The sequence below is a fragment of the Mytilus californianus genome, unplaced genomic scaffold (genome assembly GCF_021869535.1).
Source record: "Mytilus californianus isolate M0D057914Y unplaced genomic scaffold, xbMytCali1.0.p SCAF_10, whole genome shotgun sequence".
In the NCBI taxonomy this organism is placed as follows: domain Eukaryota; kingdom Metazoa; phylum Mollusca; class Bivalvia; order Mytilida; family Mytilidae; genus Mytilus; species Mytilus californianus.
Genome location: NW_026262582.1, coordinates 11,299,479 through 11,318,232, shown reverse-complemented (window position 1 = coordinate 11,318,232; position 18,754 = coordinate 11,299,479). Strand labels below are relative to the sequence as shown.

The 18,754-nt window shown below is 33.2% G+C and overlaps 1 protein-coding gene across 8 annotated transcripts in view; it reads left to right on the top strand.

Moving 5' to 3' along the window:
• Positions 1 to 18,754, top strand: part of LOC127717606 (prolyl endopeptidase FAP-like) — a 229,779-nt gene that overhangs the window by 168,792 nt on the left and 42,233 nt on the right. For 7 of the 8 annotated variants that reach the window (XM_052223319.1, XM_052223320.1, XM_052223318.1 and 4 more), the window contains exons 2-6: positions 8,515 to 8,629; positions 9,103 to 9,111; positions 16,729 to 16,824; positions 17,974 to 18,071; positions 18,491 to 18,568. In XM_052223319.1, coding sequence (XP_052079279.1) covers positions 8,515 to 8,629; positions 9,103 to 9,111; positions 16,729 to 16,824; positions 17,974 to 18,071; positions 18,491 to 18,568 — 396 coding nt within the window. Of the gene's footprint in view, positions 1 to 3,539; positions 3,737 to 8,514; positions 8,630 to 9,102; positions 9,112 to 16,728; positions 16,825 to 17,973; positions 18,072 to 18,490; positions 18,569 to 18,754 lie in introns of those variants that run through there. The other variant, XM_052223317.1, reaches the window with a different exon arrangement.

The following is an 18,754-nucleotide window of genomic DNA, read 5'->3' as shown; positions in this document are numbered from 1 at the left end:
TCCACCCTTTTACTCAGTTGCAGAACAATGGGCGTTGAACGTGTCGAAGTGATCGTCCCCACTTTTTATGTGTAAAAACAGGCACCAGACGTCCGGACCCTCCCCCCATTTTGTGTGTAAACACAGGCACCCTAGACACTCTTTGTTTCATCACTTGCCCAATTGTTCCGCGATTTTGCGGGCATCTTCTAGTATCTTAGAATAGCAAAGACGTACATCATTCAATAAAGTAATCAGATTCCAAGACGGGAAAGACTCACACAGAGCTTCCTTCGAACATACTGTAAAGAAAATACAACATTCAAACACTCTGCTGTTTGATACTATTCTATACAGGCACTGTGAAAACAAACCCAAGACAACTTCAATTACAAACAAAATGAAACGATTTCCCCCTAAATATAATACTTTTATGACGGTTTGTTTTTATTTGAAATGTGACGCTAATGCGATGGTTATATTTTTGAAACATGAAGCTGGCTTCAATCCTACAGTCGTTGGTGTCTGGTTCAAATATAGACAAATCATGTTTTCAATGATGTATGATGTTTGTTCTGACTTAGGTGTGATAAATAATATCTCTGGGAATTTTATATATAGAAAATAATATGTATGATTTTTAGCTGAAAAGTGACAATTTCTTTTTTATTATTATTTTTACATCATCTGTACATTTGAAAGCTAACATCATCATATTGAAGTTGTGTCTAAATGATTGAAACATATTTGATTTTCCTGTTTGAATTGTTTTACATTAGTCATTTTGGGGCCCTTTATAGCTTGTTGTTCGGTGTGAGCCAAGGCTCAGTGTTGAAGTCCGTACTTTGACCTATAATTATTTACTTGTTACATATTGTGACTTGGATGGAGATTTGTCTCATTGGCACTAATACCACATCTGCTTATTTCTATTGACAATGAATAACTGTACCAAGTCAGGAATATGACATTTGTTTTCGTTTGATGTGTTTGAGCTTTTGATTCTGCCATTTGAATTGGGACTTTCCGTTTTGACTGAATTTTCCTTGGAGTTCGGTATTTTTGTTATTTTACTTTATTTTTAGAACGCAACATTTTGTGATGTTTCTTATACTATCGAATTCTGACTGAGGAGTCTAAATTTAATAGACTAAACCAAAAAAATACTAATTGATTGTCATTTAAACGATGTCACTCGAATGACGTGATGAATTTATAAATATTCTGGACAATAGTAGCCTTGTGAGTATGTTTCTACCATGAATAGAAATATGACACTCCAATGATCCAAAATAGAAATATGACACTCCAATGATCCAAAATAGAAATATGACACTGCAATGATCCAAAATAGAAATATGACACTCCAATGATCCAAAATAGAAATATGACACTCCAATGATCCAAAATAGAAAATTCAAACAAATGTTTCAAATAAATCAACGGTGTTTTAAACTATTCAGTAAAATTCCCTTATATAAAGTACGGTATTTTTATGCTGTACACGCAGAAATGAATAAATATAATGTTTTCTATCTGAGAAAACTCTGAACTAACTCAAAACATTGATTATTCTGTATCGTATCCAACTAGTTTTTAGGACTAACCCAACACAGAAAAAAATTAGGACCCTTAAAATATGAAAGATTTACATTTCTCAGTGTGTGGCAAATTGTCTTTTTATTGAAACCAACTGATGTAAGGCGTGCCATGAGCACATACGAAGCTGAACTATAATCGTTAATGAACAATACATGTAGATGTGTGATACGTGTTAAAGACACAGCAGCCCAACGACTCAGAGAAACCAAGACATAAAGAGACAACATTCTGGGTGTCAACAAAGAGATAGGTGTCTTTACCATACACCATGCAGTGAAGCAATTTTGAAATAAAACTTTTTTTTAATCGGAAAAGCTTTTAAAAGACTGAACAATAGATTATTAGGTCATTTTCGATTATTCAGTCAATTTAAAGACTTTATCCATTGCAGTAAACCTTTTTATACTGTTCAGATAATACGATTGATTGGTTGATTGTTGGTTGCTTAACATCCATTGGCAGGCACGTATCCAGTTGCCCCTACCCCCCAGGTCACCAGGAAACTTTCACATAATTAAAAAAAAACACCAAAAAAAATACAAGAAAAAGGGGGTTACAACCCCCGGTTCACCCCTCGATCCGCCAATGAGTGGCAAATCGGATAATACGATTGCAATCAATTAAAATCCGTTCAGGCTAATATGTTCAGACTGTACGGTAGTTATTATTTACCAGTACAATCACCAACATGCTGTATTGTTTGAAAAATCATTGAACAGTTTGCAAACTGAATTGTTTGAAAAAGCTAATGAACAGCATTTGATTGACTTAATCTACAACGAAAACATATCAAGCTCTGAACAATACTTAAACGTTGATATGTTCAGGCTTTTTAGATTATGTTGAGATCTAAATGGTCTTATAAGACTTAACTCGTTCAGATTATAATAGCTCAAAATGTGAATTAGATCGGCCTTTAAAATCAAATTCGTTAAAGGGAAGCATAAAGATATAAGTGAAGATGAATACCAATGCAAATCCCTTTTTTGAGAGAGGATGAACATTTATTTACATTGCAGTAAATGTTACTACCCTTCAGTAACACTACTGTATGTTGAAAGTACCAGCTTATTTTGAATGTGGCCTAGTATATCTGAAAAGAAAAAAACATTTTGCTCCGCATTTTTGTTAATATTTTAAGAATTTGGTACCGTTCACAATGTTCACCAGCAGTTTTATAGCAATATATAACACATCTGAGTCTGCTATGAATGTACATGTATTAAATACACCTTAAGGGCATTAGCGCGGATGGGTGTAAGTAGCAGTAGTATATGATCATATACTACTACTGGTGTATCTAATTTTCACCAAGATATTATTGTCAATACAGTATGATAGTTTTCAATAAGTTAGGAAGAGGGTCTTTCAGCGATTTAATCATCTGTTATTGAAAAACTTGATATATGTAGGGTATCCAATTTCATTTAACGACATCTTGGTGTAAGTACGTATGTTGATTGTTTTTGTAATGTTTTGATCTGTCTCAACCATGCGTTGATCTCGGGTTTTTTCTGTATCTAAATTTCTTCTTCGTACTCCTCTGGATTTTGCTGTATTTTCATTACTTTTGGTGAGACAGCATTTTTTTTTTTTAATTTTCAAAACTGAAACCTTAGTGTTTCCATGCATCATTATTATAGCAGTTCTGAATTTTATAAAACGTGTAAATAATTTATACCTGTTCTGCATCGCATGACACAAATTGTTTTTGCCAATCAAACATTATACAACATATTTTTTTTTTATAAAAATTGATGGCAGTGTTCGATTTCACATAAAACGACCTGCATTGTATGACGGTCGCCATTCAAATAGCATTTTTGATTAGAGAAACTAATTAAAATTTGTTCGATATATTTACCGTTTTATTTACCGAGCTAATGAATATACAAATACTGTAGCACATATTGTAGAGTTGGTTTAATTTAAGTTTCGCTGGATGATTTTTACTGAGTTTTGAATTATTTATTCCGACCTGAACGCGCATAGGGTTTGGAGGCTATGAACATGTAGAATGTTTGCAGTCACTGCCAATACCAATAATGAGGAATCGGATGGGGAAAGTTTTAATGTTCCAAAAAGAGGGAAAAGATTCTATGACAATAGAAAGAGGGTTTTGTCAGATACATTACTTGCAAAGTTGGAAAATGAGGTTTGTGCACTTGTTTATTGTTTATTAGTTAGATAGTTCAACAAAAGACGTTCAATGAAAGAGTATCTTACTACCGTTATATCGGTTCTCAGAAATATCCTTGGTTTATGGTACATGTATTTTTAAGAAATACCAACAGCAAGGACGTATATGTTAGATATACGTCCTTGCTAAAAGTTAAAAATCGAAAGAACAAAATTTTTCATTTTACAAGCGTTTCAAAATAAGGTGGTTCACCGTTTAGAATATATTGTTTTTGAGGACTGACTGTGCCTTTTTATCATGTGTTGGTATGAATCATATTTTATGTCTACGCTCTTTGGTCGGGTTGTTGTCTCTTTGACACATTCCCCATTTCTATTCTCAATTTTATTCATCACGATCTAACGAAAAGCCATTTAGAAGTTCTTGCAACCTTAGGCGTTACTATTTTAACGATCATTCAGCAGTCATCTATCAGTCACTGATCAGTCAAGTTTGTGTCAAACTCACGACACCAATTCGTCAGACATATACAAGTAATATCATCTTTTAGATGCATTGTTCTGTAGATAATGCAGATTTTTGTAGATTCTATTATTATTATTTTACAGACGTTTAACAACCCGAGCATACTCTACCGCTTTTGTAAAACCCAATGTTAACTATGATTTTTTTTATGCCCCCGCCGTAGCGTAGGGGGCAATAAGTTTTACCCTTGTCCGTCTGTACGTACGTCAGTCCCAAAATTGGTTTCCGTTCTCTAACTTGAGTTTGCCTCAACCAAATGTTATGAAACTTATACTAAGTACACAATGCTTATTACCACAAAACACAGATCAAGTTTGAATTTTGGTGGCGTCACTTTTTAATCGTTCTAGAGTTATGCCCCTTTATAAATGGAAAAATTGCAAAATATTTAGTTTCCGTTATCTAACTTAAGTTTGCCTCAACCAAATGTTATGAAACTTATACACAATGATTATTACCACAAAACACAGATCAAGTTTGAATTTTGGTGGCGTCACTTTAACCGTTCTAGAGTCATGCCCCTTTATAAATGTAAAAATTGCAAAATTTTTATTTTCTTCTAAATATCAAGTAATTTTTAAAATTAGAGTTATCTTCCTTTGTCCATGATCATAGTTGAATCAACTACAATCAATGCTTTATACAATGCAATGTTTAATTTTGACTTCCACTGATAAAACACAAATCAAGCTGAATTTGGGTAGTGTCACTTTAACCATTATTGATTTATGCCCCTTTATAAATCGAAAGATTGCAAAAGTTTAAGTTTCCATTCTGTATCTTAAGTTTGCCCCAACCAAACATTATGAAACCTATACACAATATTCATTACCACAAAACTAAGATCAAGTACAAATTTTTTGTTTCCGTTCTTGTCTTTCCTCTTTTGCGCTGTTCTGTTCACTCGTTCTTTTCTTTCCTCTTTTGCGCTGTTCTGTTTACTCGTTCTTTTCTTTCCTCTGTGGCGCTGTTCTGTTTACTCGTTCTTGTCTTTCCTCTTTGGCGCTGTTCTGTTTACTCGTTCTTGTCTTTCCTTTGTGGTGCTGTTCTGTTTACTCGTTCTTGTCTTTCCTCTGTGGCACTGTTCTGTTTACTCATTCTTGTAGAGTTTGCATTTCTCAGTTGCATATAGGAATGTATATTTATTGCTCCGTAATGGTTCTATAGTTTGCAGTCACCATTGTTTTAGTCAGTCAGAAAGCTCCTTTTGGTTTTTCTTTCTTCTTTGATTAAATTACCGAAAGGCCTATAAGTGATTTAGTTGTCTCAGTGCAGCTTAATATAAGAATATTTTAACTACCATATAAAGAGAAGGATTAATATATTTGTCCTATACAGTACAATATCAGAGGCGAATTTAGGGGAGGGGCCCGGCTCTTCTTATAAATCCTCATATATGATAAATGCATAGACTTTTTACAAGTATCACTCCAAACGTGAGCTTGTCATCTCCCCCACCCCACTTTTCAAAAGCCTTGATCTGAACCTAAATCCACATATGGAAATGTGGACAAAAAAGGAATATTGGTCATTTTGTGTTTCAATGGAAGGAAAGTATATCTTGCTATCGAAAATGTCATAAAACCTACTTTATAGATTTGAAAGTTAAGCTTGAGACAACGTTAAACCAATAAGGATTATTTCATAATTAATGTTCGTATCCAAAGACCAACTAGAACTGAACTAACTTCTATAAATAAGAGAGAGTCATATCAAAACTGCTGCGTTTTGAAATGTACACTTCTTTTGGATAATGGAAAATCAATGATTTAATGGTTTGGCTTTTTGATTGAGGATGAATAATTAAAATACTTGTTGTACCAAGAACATATAACAAACAGGTAATGCAATGATGTGTATGGGAGCATAGGCAGAATCCAATTGGCGTTAGTTTTACTGCATTTAAAACTATCATCGAAAGTATATCATCAGAATAAAAGATCAACGTAATTGTGGTATATTTTCGTCTTCTCGTAACCATGATGTGAAATTCAACAATGATTATGTCCATTATTCAACAATAAATTCAACAATGATTATGTCCATTATTCAACAATAAATTCAACAATGATTATGTCCATTATTCAACAATAAAATCAACAATGATTATGTCCATTATTCAACAATAAATTCAACAATGATTATGTCCATTATTCAACAATAAATTCAACTATGATTATGTCCATTATTCAACAATAAATTCAACAATGATTATGTCCATTATTCAACAATAAATTCAACAATGATTATGTCCATTATTCTCCGCTTCAGAATCTAAAGGACACCAAATCGTCACATTACTGTTTAGGATATCACAGCGTTTTGGTGTACGCTTTTGAAAATATTACCAATAACATTAGATTCTGTAACGGCGAATTCATCTACGTAAAATCTGGCTTCATAGATTATCATTAAAACGATTTACAGATACAAATAATTCTGAATTTTACTTTGACAACGGAGAGAGTAATGATGATATCTAACCGAACATGAAATTTAAACCTGAGGTCACGGTCGGTTTATTGTTGGGTTCGTGTTGCTCATTTCTGAGTTTTTGGTATAGTATTTTGTAGACTATTGTTTTGTCTTATGTTTATCTATACCTGTTTTGAGGGGAGTATTTGTGATCATTTATAATACTGATATATTAAAGGGTTACATGCATATGCACCTGTTTCGTTACTTTTTTATTTCTGAAGTGTCTGTTGTCATCATTAATATCAAAATTGGTTTCGTTTAAAACACAACTAGTTCGGCATTTTGTATCCATTCTTAGCCGTTGTAATGCATTCATAAAATACTTTCCACTGGACATTAAGCAAACATGAATCAATAAAACTTTGCATCTTGTTAACCACCACTATACCGCACTGTTTGAGCTGATATGTTCCTCCACTTAACAATAGGTTTTACATCGATTTCCTATTGATATAAACCTGAAAAAATAACATCAAAGGGATAATTTGCAGACAAATCTATTCCAACATTATAAAGATGCATGTTCATCAGCATACTTATGACGTCGGACATAGATTTTTGTCATCAATCTATATTTGCTTATCTGCATTGTTATTTCTAGCAATACAATTGCTACGTCAGCCTACACTTAATATTTCAATATAAAATCTAGTGTTTGTCCTTAATAAATGTTGTAAAAATCGAAATGATTTGTCGATTATCAGTAACAGATACATTTGTAGTACGCTTTCATCGACCAATGTAGAACATACAATGAATTATTTGTGTAAAACAAATGTCGGTATTATGATTATATGATTCGCTTTAAATTTTGTTTATACATATTCCATTTCAACAATAATACTATTATGCATTATAGATAACCTCACACAAAGCTATCTTCTGTTTTCTATGAATGTCTAGCTAACATATATGCATACTGATATATACAAGTAAAGTAACAAAAATACCGAACCCCAAAGGAAATTCAAAACGGAAAGTCCTTTATCAAATGGCAAAATCAAAAGCTCAAACACATCAAACGAATGGAAAACAACTGTTATATTCCTGACTTGGTACAGGCATTTCCTCGTGTAGAAAATGGTGGATTAAACCTGGTTTTATAGCTAGCTAAACCTCTCACTTGTATAATCATAATGTATGGTACTATTAGCACCAGCACATTGTTAACATTAAAATCATGAACTAGTTATAAATGTGTAAGTTTTCAGGCTTTTTGTATTCTACATGCTACTCTGTAGTAGACGTTCCATCGACATACATCATATCTTCCTTTATTTATGTATTGACAGAATTAGAAATGTGCACATCAAGTGCATACACATTAATTTTGTGTCTGCACCTGTCTTTGTAACCTGTTTTTCCTTGTTTTTCTTGGTTCGGTTATTGACAGACACAGTAAAAATGAACTAAATCTTCAAGGGAAAGAAGCCATTTTCGCCATTATCTTCTTGGTCTGTTTGAACATTTAATACTGCTAATGAGGTTTTCTTTCTGTTCTTACTTGGAATTGCTTTCTAATATGCTGTCAAACCCATAAATGAATTTCAATTAGAAATCAAAGCTAAATTTATATCAAAATTCACATTTTTAATATTAGATGTTTGAAATGACAAGTGGACCTACAGAAAAAAGAGTGGGTAAACCCAAATTGTACCCCCTCGTTATTCAAAGGAAAATTTAACTAAAATACCTCCGGATTTATTTTCTTGGGTTTTTATTTTTATATCATTACCTACGAATGAAGAAAACCTGACCTGATTTATATATACATATTATTTCCTTTCCAGGAACTTGTTGGACACACTCAAGACCAAAGGAACTGGAGAGGCATCGCTATAGCTTTGTTAGTTATTTTGATTGTATGCGCTCTGATAGTGACAGCCATCATTCTAGTAACGCCAGGTATGTTAGTCTTACTTTTTATAAGTGACTTTCTAATATATATATAGCTCCGTTTTGTTCGATTAGGGTGTGTAAAGTGTTCAGGACACCGATAAATCGGGTGTGTCTTTGAACGGGATATATTTTGGTAGGAAATGATGGATAATATGCACAACAATGAATAGGAAGCTTATGCATAAGGACTAAAGAGAAAAAGGATTAAAACATTGCCTGCACTACACCCTGAGTTTTAAGCCTAAAATCAAAAGTCAAAATTTTCTCTGATCAATCTTTTTAATATTAATAGTTTTTCGAAGACGTACATTTCTTTTCTGTAAACTTTCTGTTTATATTTTTGATTATTCCCTTTTTCAGCATTTTGATTTCGTTATTGCGTTTTTATTTAAGGAAGATAGATAATATTTTTATATCATACCTTAAAATATTATTATTTTACATTATGTCGTGTTTTTCCTATTTATTTATATTTCCAGATACTGAAAGTAAACATTTATGAACAAAACCTTTGGTATTAGAAGCTATCATATAGCGAGTACTTTACACAGCTTGTAGCTTGTTTATATGTCGAATATTAACAAATAAACACGACTTATATACTCAGGTCTGGTTGGTTGTGTCTTTTCCACCCACCCACAGTGGGAATGTGCATAGATAGGACAAACTTCTAACGTGTCCACTCTGCGGACTTGGCTTTAGATCATAAAACGTTATCCAATGCTCTTAGTACAAACATTGTGCTCGGAAACACCATTATTTTGATTGGTTGATTGCTGAGGCCTTGGCTTACAGTCATAAAACTTTTGAGTACGATTATTGTACTCTGACTCAGAAATCAACCAATCAAAATACTGGATTTGGTGTTTTGAGTACAAATTATGTACTCCGAGCACTGGGTAAAGTATTAATTACTAAAAAGACTAGGTATAGACGACATTTTGCATCTTTCTTTAATATTCAACATTTTAAAAAATGCCCCGAAAATTGAATATTTAATTTCAATAGACGTGAGTTGTCTGCCCATCGTGAACGGTGGCATTTACACAATTTACATGACCTGCGGAGTAATTCTGTGGTTGTTTGGTTGGTTCTACTGAGGTGTAACGACAATAAAAAAAACCAATTGTATTATGGTTGGTTCTATTGAGGTGTAATGCCAGGGAGAGTAAATAAAACGTTTATCATTAAATTTCACAGCGAGCTGTCTTGAAATGGTTCATTATATTAGTAAGAGTTTAGTGTAGGTTTTTTTAAAAACACATATCATACAAGAAATACATGAACTTTAAATGACCTATTTACTCACCCAATTTTTCATTTTTTCGTTACTTGGCTCAGAAGAATCTATTTCTCTCTCAAAAACCAACTAATGACTTGGCTTAGATAAACATATTGTCCCCTCAACAGTAGTCGACCAAAGAACCACAAGTGATGTGTACACAGATTTAAGTGTTAGAAAATACGTGTATAACTAACCGTCGGTTGACACATAATTTAAATAATTTAGATTCACTAGACATTAACCTGTTTAAAAATCAATTAAAGGTACCTTGATTTCCGAAAATCATGGCTTATTGAGCAATGCCATAGCCTTACGTTGACTTTTGCTACCGCCTTTGGTGTTGGGCTGATGAATTGTAAGAGCCTTTGTAATGCTTAGCTAATGCAAACACATACCTGTTAACCTCCACGAAAGGTTTATGTCGTTTGTGAGAGAGATTTGTTCGATAACAAATCCTGTTTGTAAAAGGTTAAGTGCACCTACTTTTTCACGCATAATTTATTAATTCTTTTATTATTTTTCTTTTTATAGAGCAAATTTTTGTTCTTCGCGTAAAATCAATTAAGGTCGGCAAGTCTTTCTAAAGGTTAATGATGTGTTTTGTCTTGATCATGCCGATTGGATACAAATGGCTTTTGTTATGTGAGCACAAGCTGCTTTTATTATGAAAAGATGAAGCTGTTGTTTGCTATGTGTTTAGCTGAGCACAAAAAGGCCCTTGTTAATGAAGAAAAAACAAGCAGTGATAGCTAAACTATATATATGTTGGGAGATTTTGTTCAATAAAGTGCTTTTTGAGTTCCTTCATAGCATATTTGTATATTTTATTGAATATTCTAATGCAATTGAACAAGTATTCGGAGTTTAGTGTGACGTCCATTTTCTGTGAACTAGTACACATATTTGTTTAGGGGCCAGCTGAAGCCTGCCTCCGGGTACGGGATTTTCTCGCTGTGTTCAACATTAAATAATCAACATTGGAAGGAAGAGAACCAGATGATGTCTTATCTGAGTTTTTTTGTACATACCAGTCGTTTCCCTATTGTTGGACGCACAGGGACCTTCGGGGATGTTTGGTCATCACAAAAATATGGAAATTTAGACTGGAACCGCCCCTTTCCATTTAGAATCCGGAACCTCTAGACCCCGCCCTTTTGATCCGCATCTGTTCACGGCGGTTTTCGAGACATTTAGATAAAATACATTTACTTCTATCTTAGAGGGGTGGACAAGGGTAAGGGAACATGGGAATGAGGTGTGGGAAGCGAGAGTCAGGGGGGAAAGAAGTGGGATTCAGGGGCGGGATCCAGGGGAAGAGGGGAAGTAAACATTGGTATATCCTGGGAAAAATTATTTGACCGTTTTCGTCTGGAGATAAGGGGAGGGAAGCGGGGTTAGGGGGAGGAACGTTGGAGTTTGGGGTAGAAAAGCTGGAATCAAGGACCCCATGTCTACCCCTCATCTTAATTCATAGTAGTTGGACACTGCATTCTATTTTTTTCCATACTGCTCATGTCTGGTACGCAATATTTACAACAAAGATGAAAGCATTATGCCACTACTGAGATTTCATTATTTTTCCAAAGTATTATCCGTTTTGACCTTTCAGTCACAGGGATGTTTTCAGTGTCATATATACAAAAGGTGTGTGACTTTCGATGAAAAAAGGCGAGAAATGTTACAGTAAAAAATAGAGGTAATATTAAAAATGTTCCTTTTCCGATTATTTCTTCTCTTTTTTTGCCCTATTGACATCTTCATGGATGTTATTTTTTTTAAACGGAACTAAATTATGGAGAAGAAAGTTACATGATCCAAACCACGCTAAATTAACCTCTTTTCATGTATTATAAAAAAAAAATAGAAGCATCGAGTTATCAATGTAATATTTCCATGATCAAAGTAACAGTATTCTGAAGCTAATGATTCTGATGATGTGATCAAGTGAATTCAGTGTCTCGACAATTCACATCTTGATGGCTTCATGAATCATTCAGACAGTATCGACTTGATAGTATTTAAACTTCACTTGCATTTCTTAAATTGATGAATAAAATCAGATAATAAACTATCTATGCTGAAACCGGCTTTATCACGCTTTTGCAAGAAACTAGGCCACTACGATTTTTTTAAACAAGAAGTGAATTCGTAATTTCTTTTATAAAGGCGTCTTTCTACGCCTGCTTCTGGATAAAAGGAGCTCTTCTGTTGTCTGTTTTCTGCTCTTTGGTCGAGTTGTTGTCTCTTTGACACACTCCCCATTTCCATTCTTAATTTTATCAAAGTAAAATTCACGCTTTTTCCAGTAACTATAGGCCACTAGAATTATTTTAAATGCTTTAAATATGAAGTGAATTCTTAATTAGTTTTATAAAGGCTTTTTTTTTCTCTCTACACCTGCTTCTGAACAAGAGGAGATGTGGCTTGTACGCCAATGACAAAGCAACCCAAGAATACACAAACCAAAAACCATCTAGAGTTCAAGATACAGTTTTTTATAATAGACATGTAAAATTGAGAATGGAAATGGGGAATGTGTCAAAGAGACAACAACCCGACCATAGAGCAGACAACAGCCGAAAGCCACCAATGGGTCTTCAATGCAGCGAAAAACTCCCGCACCCGGAGGCGTCCTTCAGCTGGCCCCTAAACAAATATGTATACTAGTTCAGTGATAATGGACGTCATACTAAACTCCAAATTATACACAAGAAACTAAAATTAAAAATGATACAAGACTAAAAAAGGCCAGAGGCTCCTGACTTGGGACAGGCGCATAAATGCGGTGTCTATATAATATGTCCCTTATTTCGCCTCAGTAAAAAAAAGAGAAGGAAATTTCAATCAAAGAACTGTCATCAATTACCACAAAATTATCCAAAACGACAAAACATATTAGGATATAAAAAAAAACACAACTTCTTGCGATTTACTATGATGACTATTAAGATGATACTGTCTTTTATCTCTATGAACATTGCACAATACACTGCAATCTGCATGTTCTCATTGGTATCATTGATACGCCTGATATTACAACATGCACTTTATGAGTTATCGATCAAGGTTAAGGTAATTCAAGAGAGTTTTTTTACGAACAAAACAAACGAGGCGAATAAAAATGATGCAATAGATAAGAGACACGAGACGTTTTTGTGCTTTTTTTTAAGGACAGCACTTTATGAGTTATTGTTCAAGGTTAAGGTAAATAAAGAGAGTTTTTTTTTAAGAACAAAAGAGGCGAATAAAAATGATGCAATAGATAAGAGACGCAAGACATTTTTGTGCATTTATTAAGGACATGAAATATATTTATTAGCAAACACCTGAATATTATTTACCTTGTACATCACAGGGAAGTATACACAAGTGGCCCTGTGTTTTCAATATTCCATTGTCCAGGGATAAACGGTGGACTATAATATAAAAAAAAAATTTCTATGTCTACATTTTTGTGCTTTTTTACTTTCATTTTTTGGCTGTCTATCAGCATATAGGTGTTGACCAAACAAACAAAAATAGATTAAAGAAAACATATCTGAGTGTTTTTTTTTTGTATAAATAGAATGGAAGTTCAAACATGTTTGAACCGTCACGCTTTTCTCGAAGTAGAGTGGGCGCCTTTGGTACCGGAGCTCATATGTCTATTTTCCTGCAGGCCAAGCCAAAGACTTGATGATAAAAAAGACAAAAAAATAAATAACTACATGTCGCAATACGGCTTCCGCAACAATGAGCAAAACTCATATCGTATTGTAACTTACTAAAGGCCCAGGGATAACAACAAAAATGAAATAATTCAAGAGAAAACCAACGGCCTGGTTAAAGCTAAGAAAAACAATTGAATAATTGACAGTCATAACGTTAATAACAAACTCAGTATATCGATAAATCAAAAGCAGTGTCTATATTCCATGACATTTCGATGAAAAAGAATTGTTTTTACGTTAGAGCCGGATTCATTTAATAGCAAGGGGAATTTTTAATTATATAAATTACTTTACAATTTGGTTTAATAATGTATATTTTTCAAGCGTCACGTGTGGCATATCTGCAAAAATAGATAATTATATGTTCTACATATTCTTAACATGTACTTTTAAACGTCCATAATGTATACTTTGACAGTCGTCATTAATTAATCTAATTAAAGAATGCCTCATGTAATATTAATTTCGGAATAAGGTTTATACCATGTATATCAATTACTTAACAACTGAATTATGATATTGCATAGCTTGCCAATTATCAGTAAAAACTAGTACATATTTTCATCGTTTAGATGTTAGCAGCATAGATTAGTAGTGTATGCCAGATAGATAGAAACCACCTGCTTTCTCGCACAAACATAAAATTATAGATGCACGCTTAGTTAATACTACGGAACTTCTTATCTATATACTATATACATACATAATATATCAACAAACTTAAATTCCATCGAGATTCCATGCCAGCGTGACGGAATTATTTATTGGCTCATTTATATACAAAGGTTTGAATTAAATCCTATGGTTTTCTCGATTAAATTACATTTTTCATTTCGGGGCCTTTTATAGCTTGCTTTTTGGTATGGGTTTTGCTCATTGTTCAAGGCCATACGGTGACCTATATTTACGTCATTTTGTCTCTAGAGGTTGTCTATATAGCAACCATACCACATCTTATTTATATATATATTTATCGTTGGTACATATCTATAAAGACTCAAATATAAAAAGTAAGGAGATGCGGCATGATTGTCAACGAGACAAAGTGTGCATATATGACCCATTATATTCGAAGCCCTTGATTTTGATTTGGACATCCCTATGTATCCCCTAAGATACAAGTCCTCTTTCAACTCTTTGCTGACTCTTTGGAATTGTATTTATACGTTATTGACACAAACAGTGCAAGTTAGTCCTATATGAGGGTCTGAAAAGGGTTTACAGAATAGTGGGCACATAGTGCAGAAAAATGACAAACAATAGAAATAATAGAAATAAGTAGGCAAAAAAAAGTAAGAAAATACAGAATAATGGGGTGCCGAAATATAAAGAATAGAGAATAATGGGTGCTGAAATATAAAGAATAGAGAATAATGGGTGCTGAAATATAAAGAATAGAGAATAATGGGGTGCTGAAATATAAAGAATAGAGAATAATGGGTGCTGAAATATAAAGAATAGAGAATAATGGGTGCTGAAATATAAAGAATAGAGAATAGTGGGGTGCTGAAATATAAATAATAGAGAATTATGGGGTGCTGAAATATAAAGAATAGAGAATAATGGGGTGCTGAAATATAAAGAATAGAGAATAATGGGTGCTGAAATATAAAGAATAGAGAATAATGTGTGCTGAAATATAAAGAATAGAGAATAATGGGGTACTGAAATATAAAGAATAGAGAATAATGGCGTGCTGAAATATAAAGAATAGAGAATAATGGGGTGCTGAAATATTAAGAATAGAGAATTATGGGCAAAACAATTAAAGAATAAAAAGAAAGAAAAATGGCCTAAAAATTAAAAGAATGCAGAAATGAAGGACCCCCTTCCCAAAACCCCTCCCCTATCAAGACCTTCATATATTGCAATGCAGGTCGTAGTGAAACTACCATGTTAATGCGTGTGGACACGTATGTGCAGATCAAGCCTATGATGAAACATAAACTTTTGAATGGGGCAAATTTTCTAACCGCTTCTTCAAACTTGAAACTGTTCAACAGGTGCGTGTTGTAGATCTTTTTAAAATTATATGTGTAAGCTATTTACACAATGTTGGTATTAAATCTTATGGTACACTATGAATGTTGGTTGTATAGAAGCTTTTGATAACAAAATTGTGCAGATTCAATCGAGGGTGACACATAAGTCATGAAGCATGCAGTGACACCTAACTCTTAGATTTAAACTGTGGGTTCAGATCAAACCTATCATGATAAACAAATTGTTGATGGCACAATCATTACAACTGAATCCCATGCATCAAAAAGCAAATTGTTTTCGTATTCTGTACAAAACATATTGTTTTTTTTAAATCCAAATTTGAACGAAAAATTTCTGGAAAGAATCCTTTTAAAGATGATTTTTTTTTAAAAACGGGGCTCATTTTATTTCGATTTTCTGTTGGAACATTTACCCGTCATAGTTAATTTTGATTTTTCAATTTTAAAACTTCACCCACCGAATGATAAATAGAACACTTTTATATACACCTGATTGCATATAACTAGGAACGGACCAAGTTACAAAAGTTCTGAAAAAAGTTAGCGACAAAAATTCAAAGTAGTTTCTGTGTTTAAATTTTTAAACATATCCTTTTCTGAAGTTATAAATACTTACATTGATATACACTTTTATGTTGTCAATTTTGTTCATAATTGGTTTGCACATATCTGAAAGCTTCATTCGAAATATTATCAGCAATACATTTCTTTCGATACAAATAGGCTGTATTGATTATACATTTATCTGCTTTTTAAAAATAACAAAATACAAAAGGCTTTTGCAGGAATAACGAAATTTGAAAGGACATTATGTTGGATTTATATTAAATTGCAATTAATTTATATTGAATCTTAGAAATAATTTATGACTTTTATGAATACGTTTGAATGTTCATTTTATTTTATACCTCATTTTAATTGCTTAGATTATATTTCTTTTAATTGCATCTGTAGTAAGATTATAATTCCAAAACCGTTTCATTTCTATTATAATTTTATTTCCAATACAACTAATTCAAGTATCATATAAACAAATTTAGAATAAAACAAGTATATACTTTCAAAATATATTTTTTTTTTGGTTTAAATTCTACACTTTTTATACAGGTTCGAAAGAGGAGGACAACAGAGAAAAACTATCGTTAGAAAATTACCTTAACCAATCGTTCCATCCGAAAGAGCTGTATGTCACGTGGGTAGACGGTAAGACAATTTAAAATAGAAATGCTTCTACGTACAAGAACCAGACAGATGGACAAAACAATCTTTATTAAAGTAAGAGGGATGCAGTACTTTTTCGATAAAGTAACATACCTTCTATTGGATCAAAAACCGTTTACCATTCCGGAGAACATGAGCTTACACACCTTTGTGTCGTTGGTTCAAATAGGTTAATCTTTAGATTCTGTGTAGTATATAAGAGTTTGGATGGGTTTTACAGACTAAGGAATACTAGGAAAAAAGAATAGAGATAAATTGGTAAAACTAAGAAAGAATAGAGAAAAATGGGATGTTAAAGTATAAAGAATACAAAATTATGTGAAACAAAATTACAGTATAGTTAAAATGGTATAAACAATCTAAGGATCAGAAATGAAAACCACCGTCCTTTACCCTCATATATCTTCGTCCTTTACCCTCATATATCTTCGTCCTATACCCTCATATATCTTCGTCCTTTACCCTCATATATCTTCGTCCTATACCCTCATATATCTTCGTCCTTTACCCTCATATATCTTCGTCCTTTACCCTCATATATCTTCGTCCTATACCCTCATATATCTTCGTCCTTTACCCTCATATATCTTCGTCCTTTACCCTCATATATCTTCGTCCTATACCCTCATATATCTTCGTCCTTTACCCTCATATATCTTCGTCCTATACCCTCATATATCTTCGTCCTTTACCCTCATATATCTTCGTCCTTTACCCTCATATATCTTCGTCCTTTACCCTCATATATCTTCGTCCTTTACCCTCATATATCTTCGTCCTTTACCCTCATATATCTTCGTCCTATACCCTCATATATCTTCGTCCTTTACCCTCATATATCTTCGTCCTTTACCCTCATATATCTTCGTCCTTTACCCTCATATATCTTCGTCCTTTACCCTCATATATCTTCGTCCTTTACCCTCATATATCTTCGTCTTTTGTCTTTCTTTCGAATGTTTCATTACAATTATGTATTGCCTCTTGATATTTTATTTTCACGATTTTATTTTATACTATTATCTGTATACCAAATGCATCTTGATATTTTTTCACGATTCTATTTTATACTATTATCCGTATACCAAGTCCAGACCTTCAGTCATGTATGAGACTATTTCTATTTTTTAGGAGACGAGGCTTTTGTGTACAGAAACGATGATGGCACAGTTGTAGAATACAACTGTACCTCTAATGAAACAGTTACCTTAATCTTAAGTACAGTCTTCGTAAGTATTTATTTACAACATTAGGTAAGATAGTAACTGTTTAAAGCATGTATATACACTACGTTTATAAATACCATTAACATTTTGAATATTTAATTTAAGTTGAACATCACCAGTATGCAGTATGCACGCTTAACCACAGGCCCAGCAGCCCAGGCTTGTAAAATGTCTTTCGGGCCTGTAAAAATCATCTCTACAGGCCAACAGAATCTAACTAAAATTTTCCAAAAATTGGGCTTCGGGCCTGTAGATTTAAAAGTTTATCGCGAAGACTGTATAATAATGTATTGTTTTCCTAGGTCCATTTCCAATGAAATGAAATACATTACAATACAATCCATTTCCAATGAAATGAAATACAATACAATACAATACAATACAATACAATACAATACAATACAATATGATTATCTTTGCAGAAAACACTAGACACTGGAATTTATAAATTATCACCTGACCGGAAATACGCCATTTTGACAACCGGTGCACCAGAACATGTAAGTTTGAAATCAATGCGATTGAAATACAAATCATGTGTCAACACCATGGTTACAAGGTTCTGACAACGCCCCCGTCTACTTTCTGTTTAAAGACCTTTCGGGATTTTCTGTCTTGTTCTATTGTAATGATACACACCTTCAAAACTTTGGAGACAGAAATTGGTTAATGTAACAATTACCAGA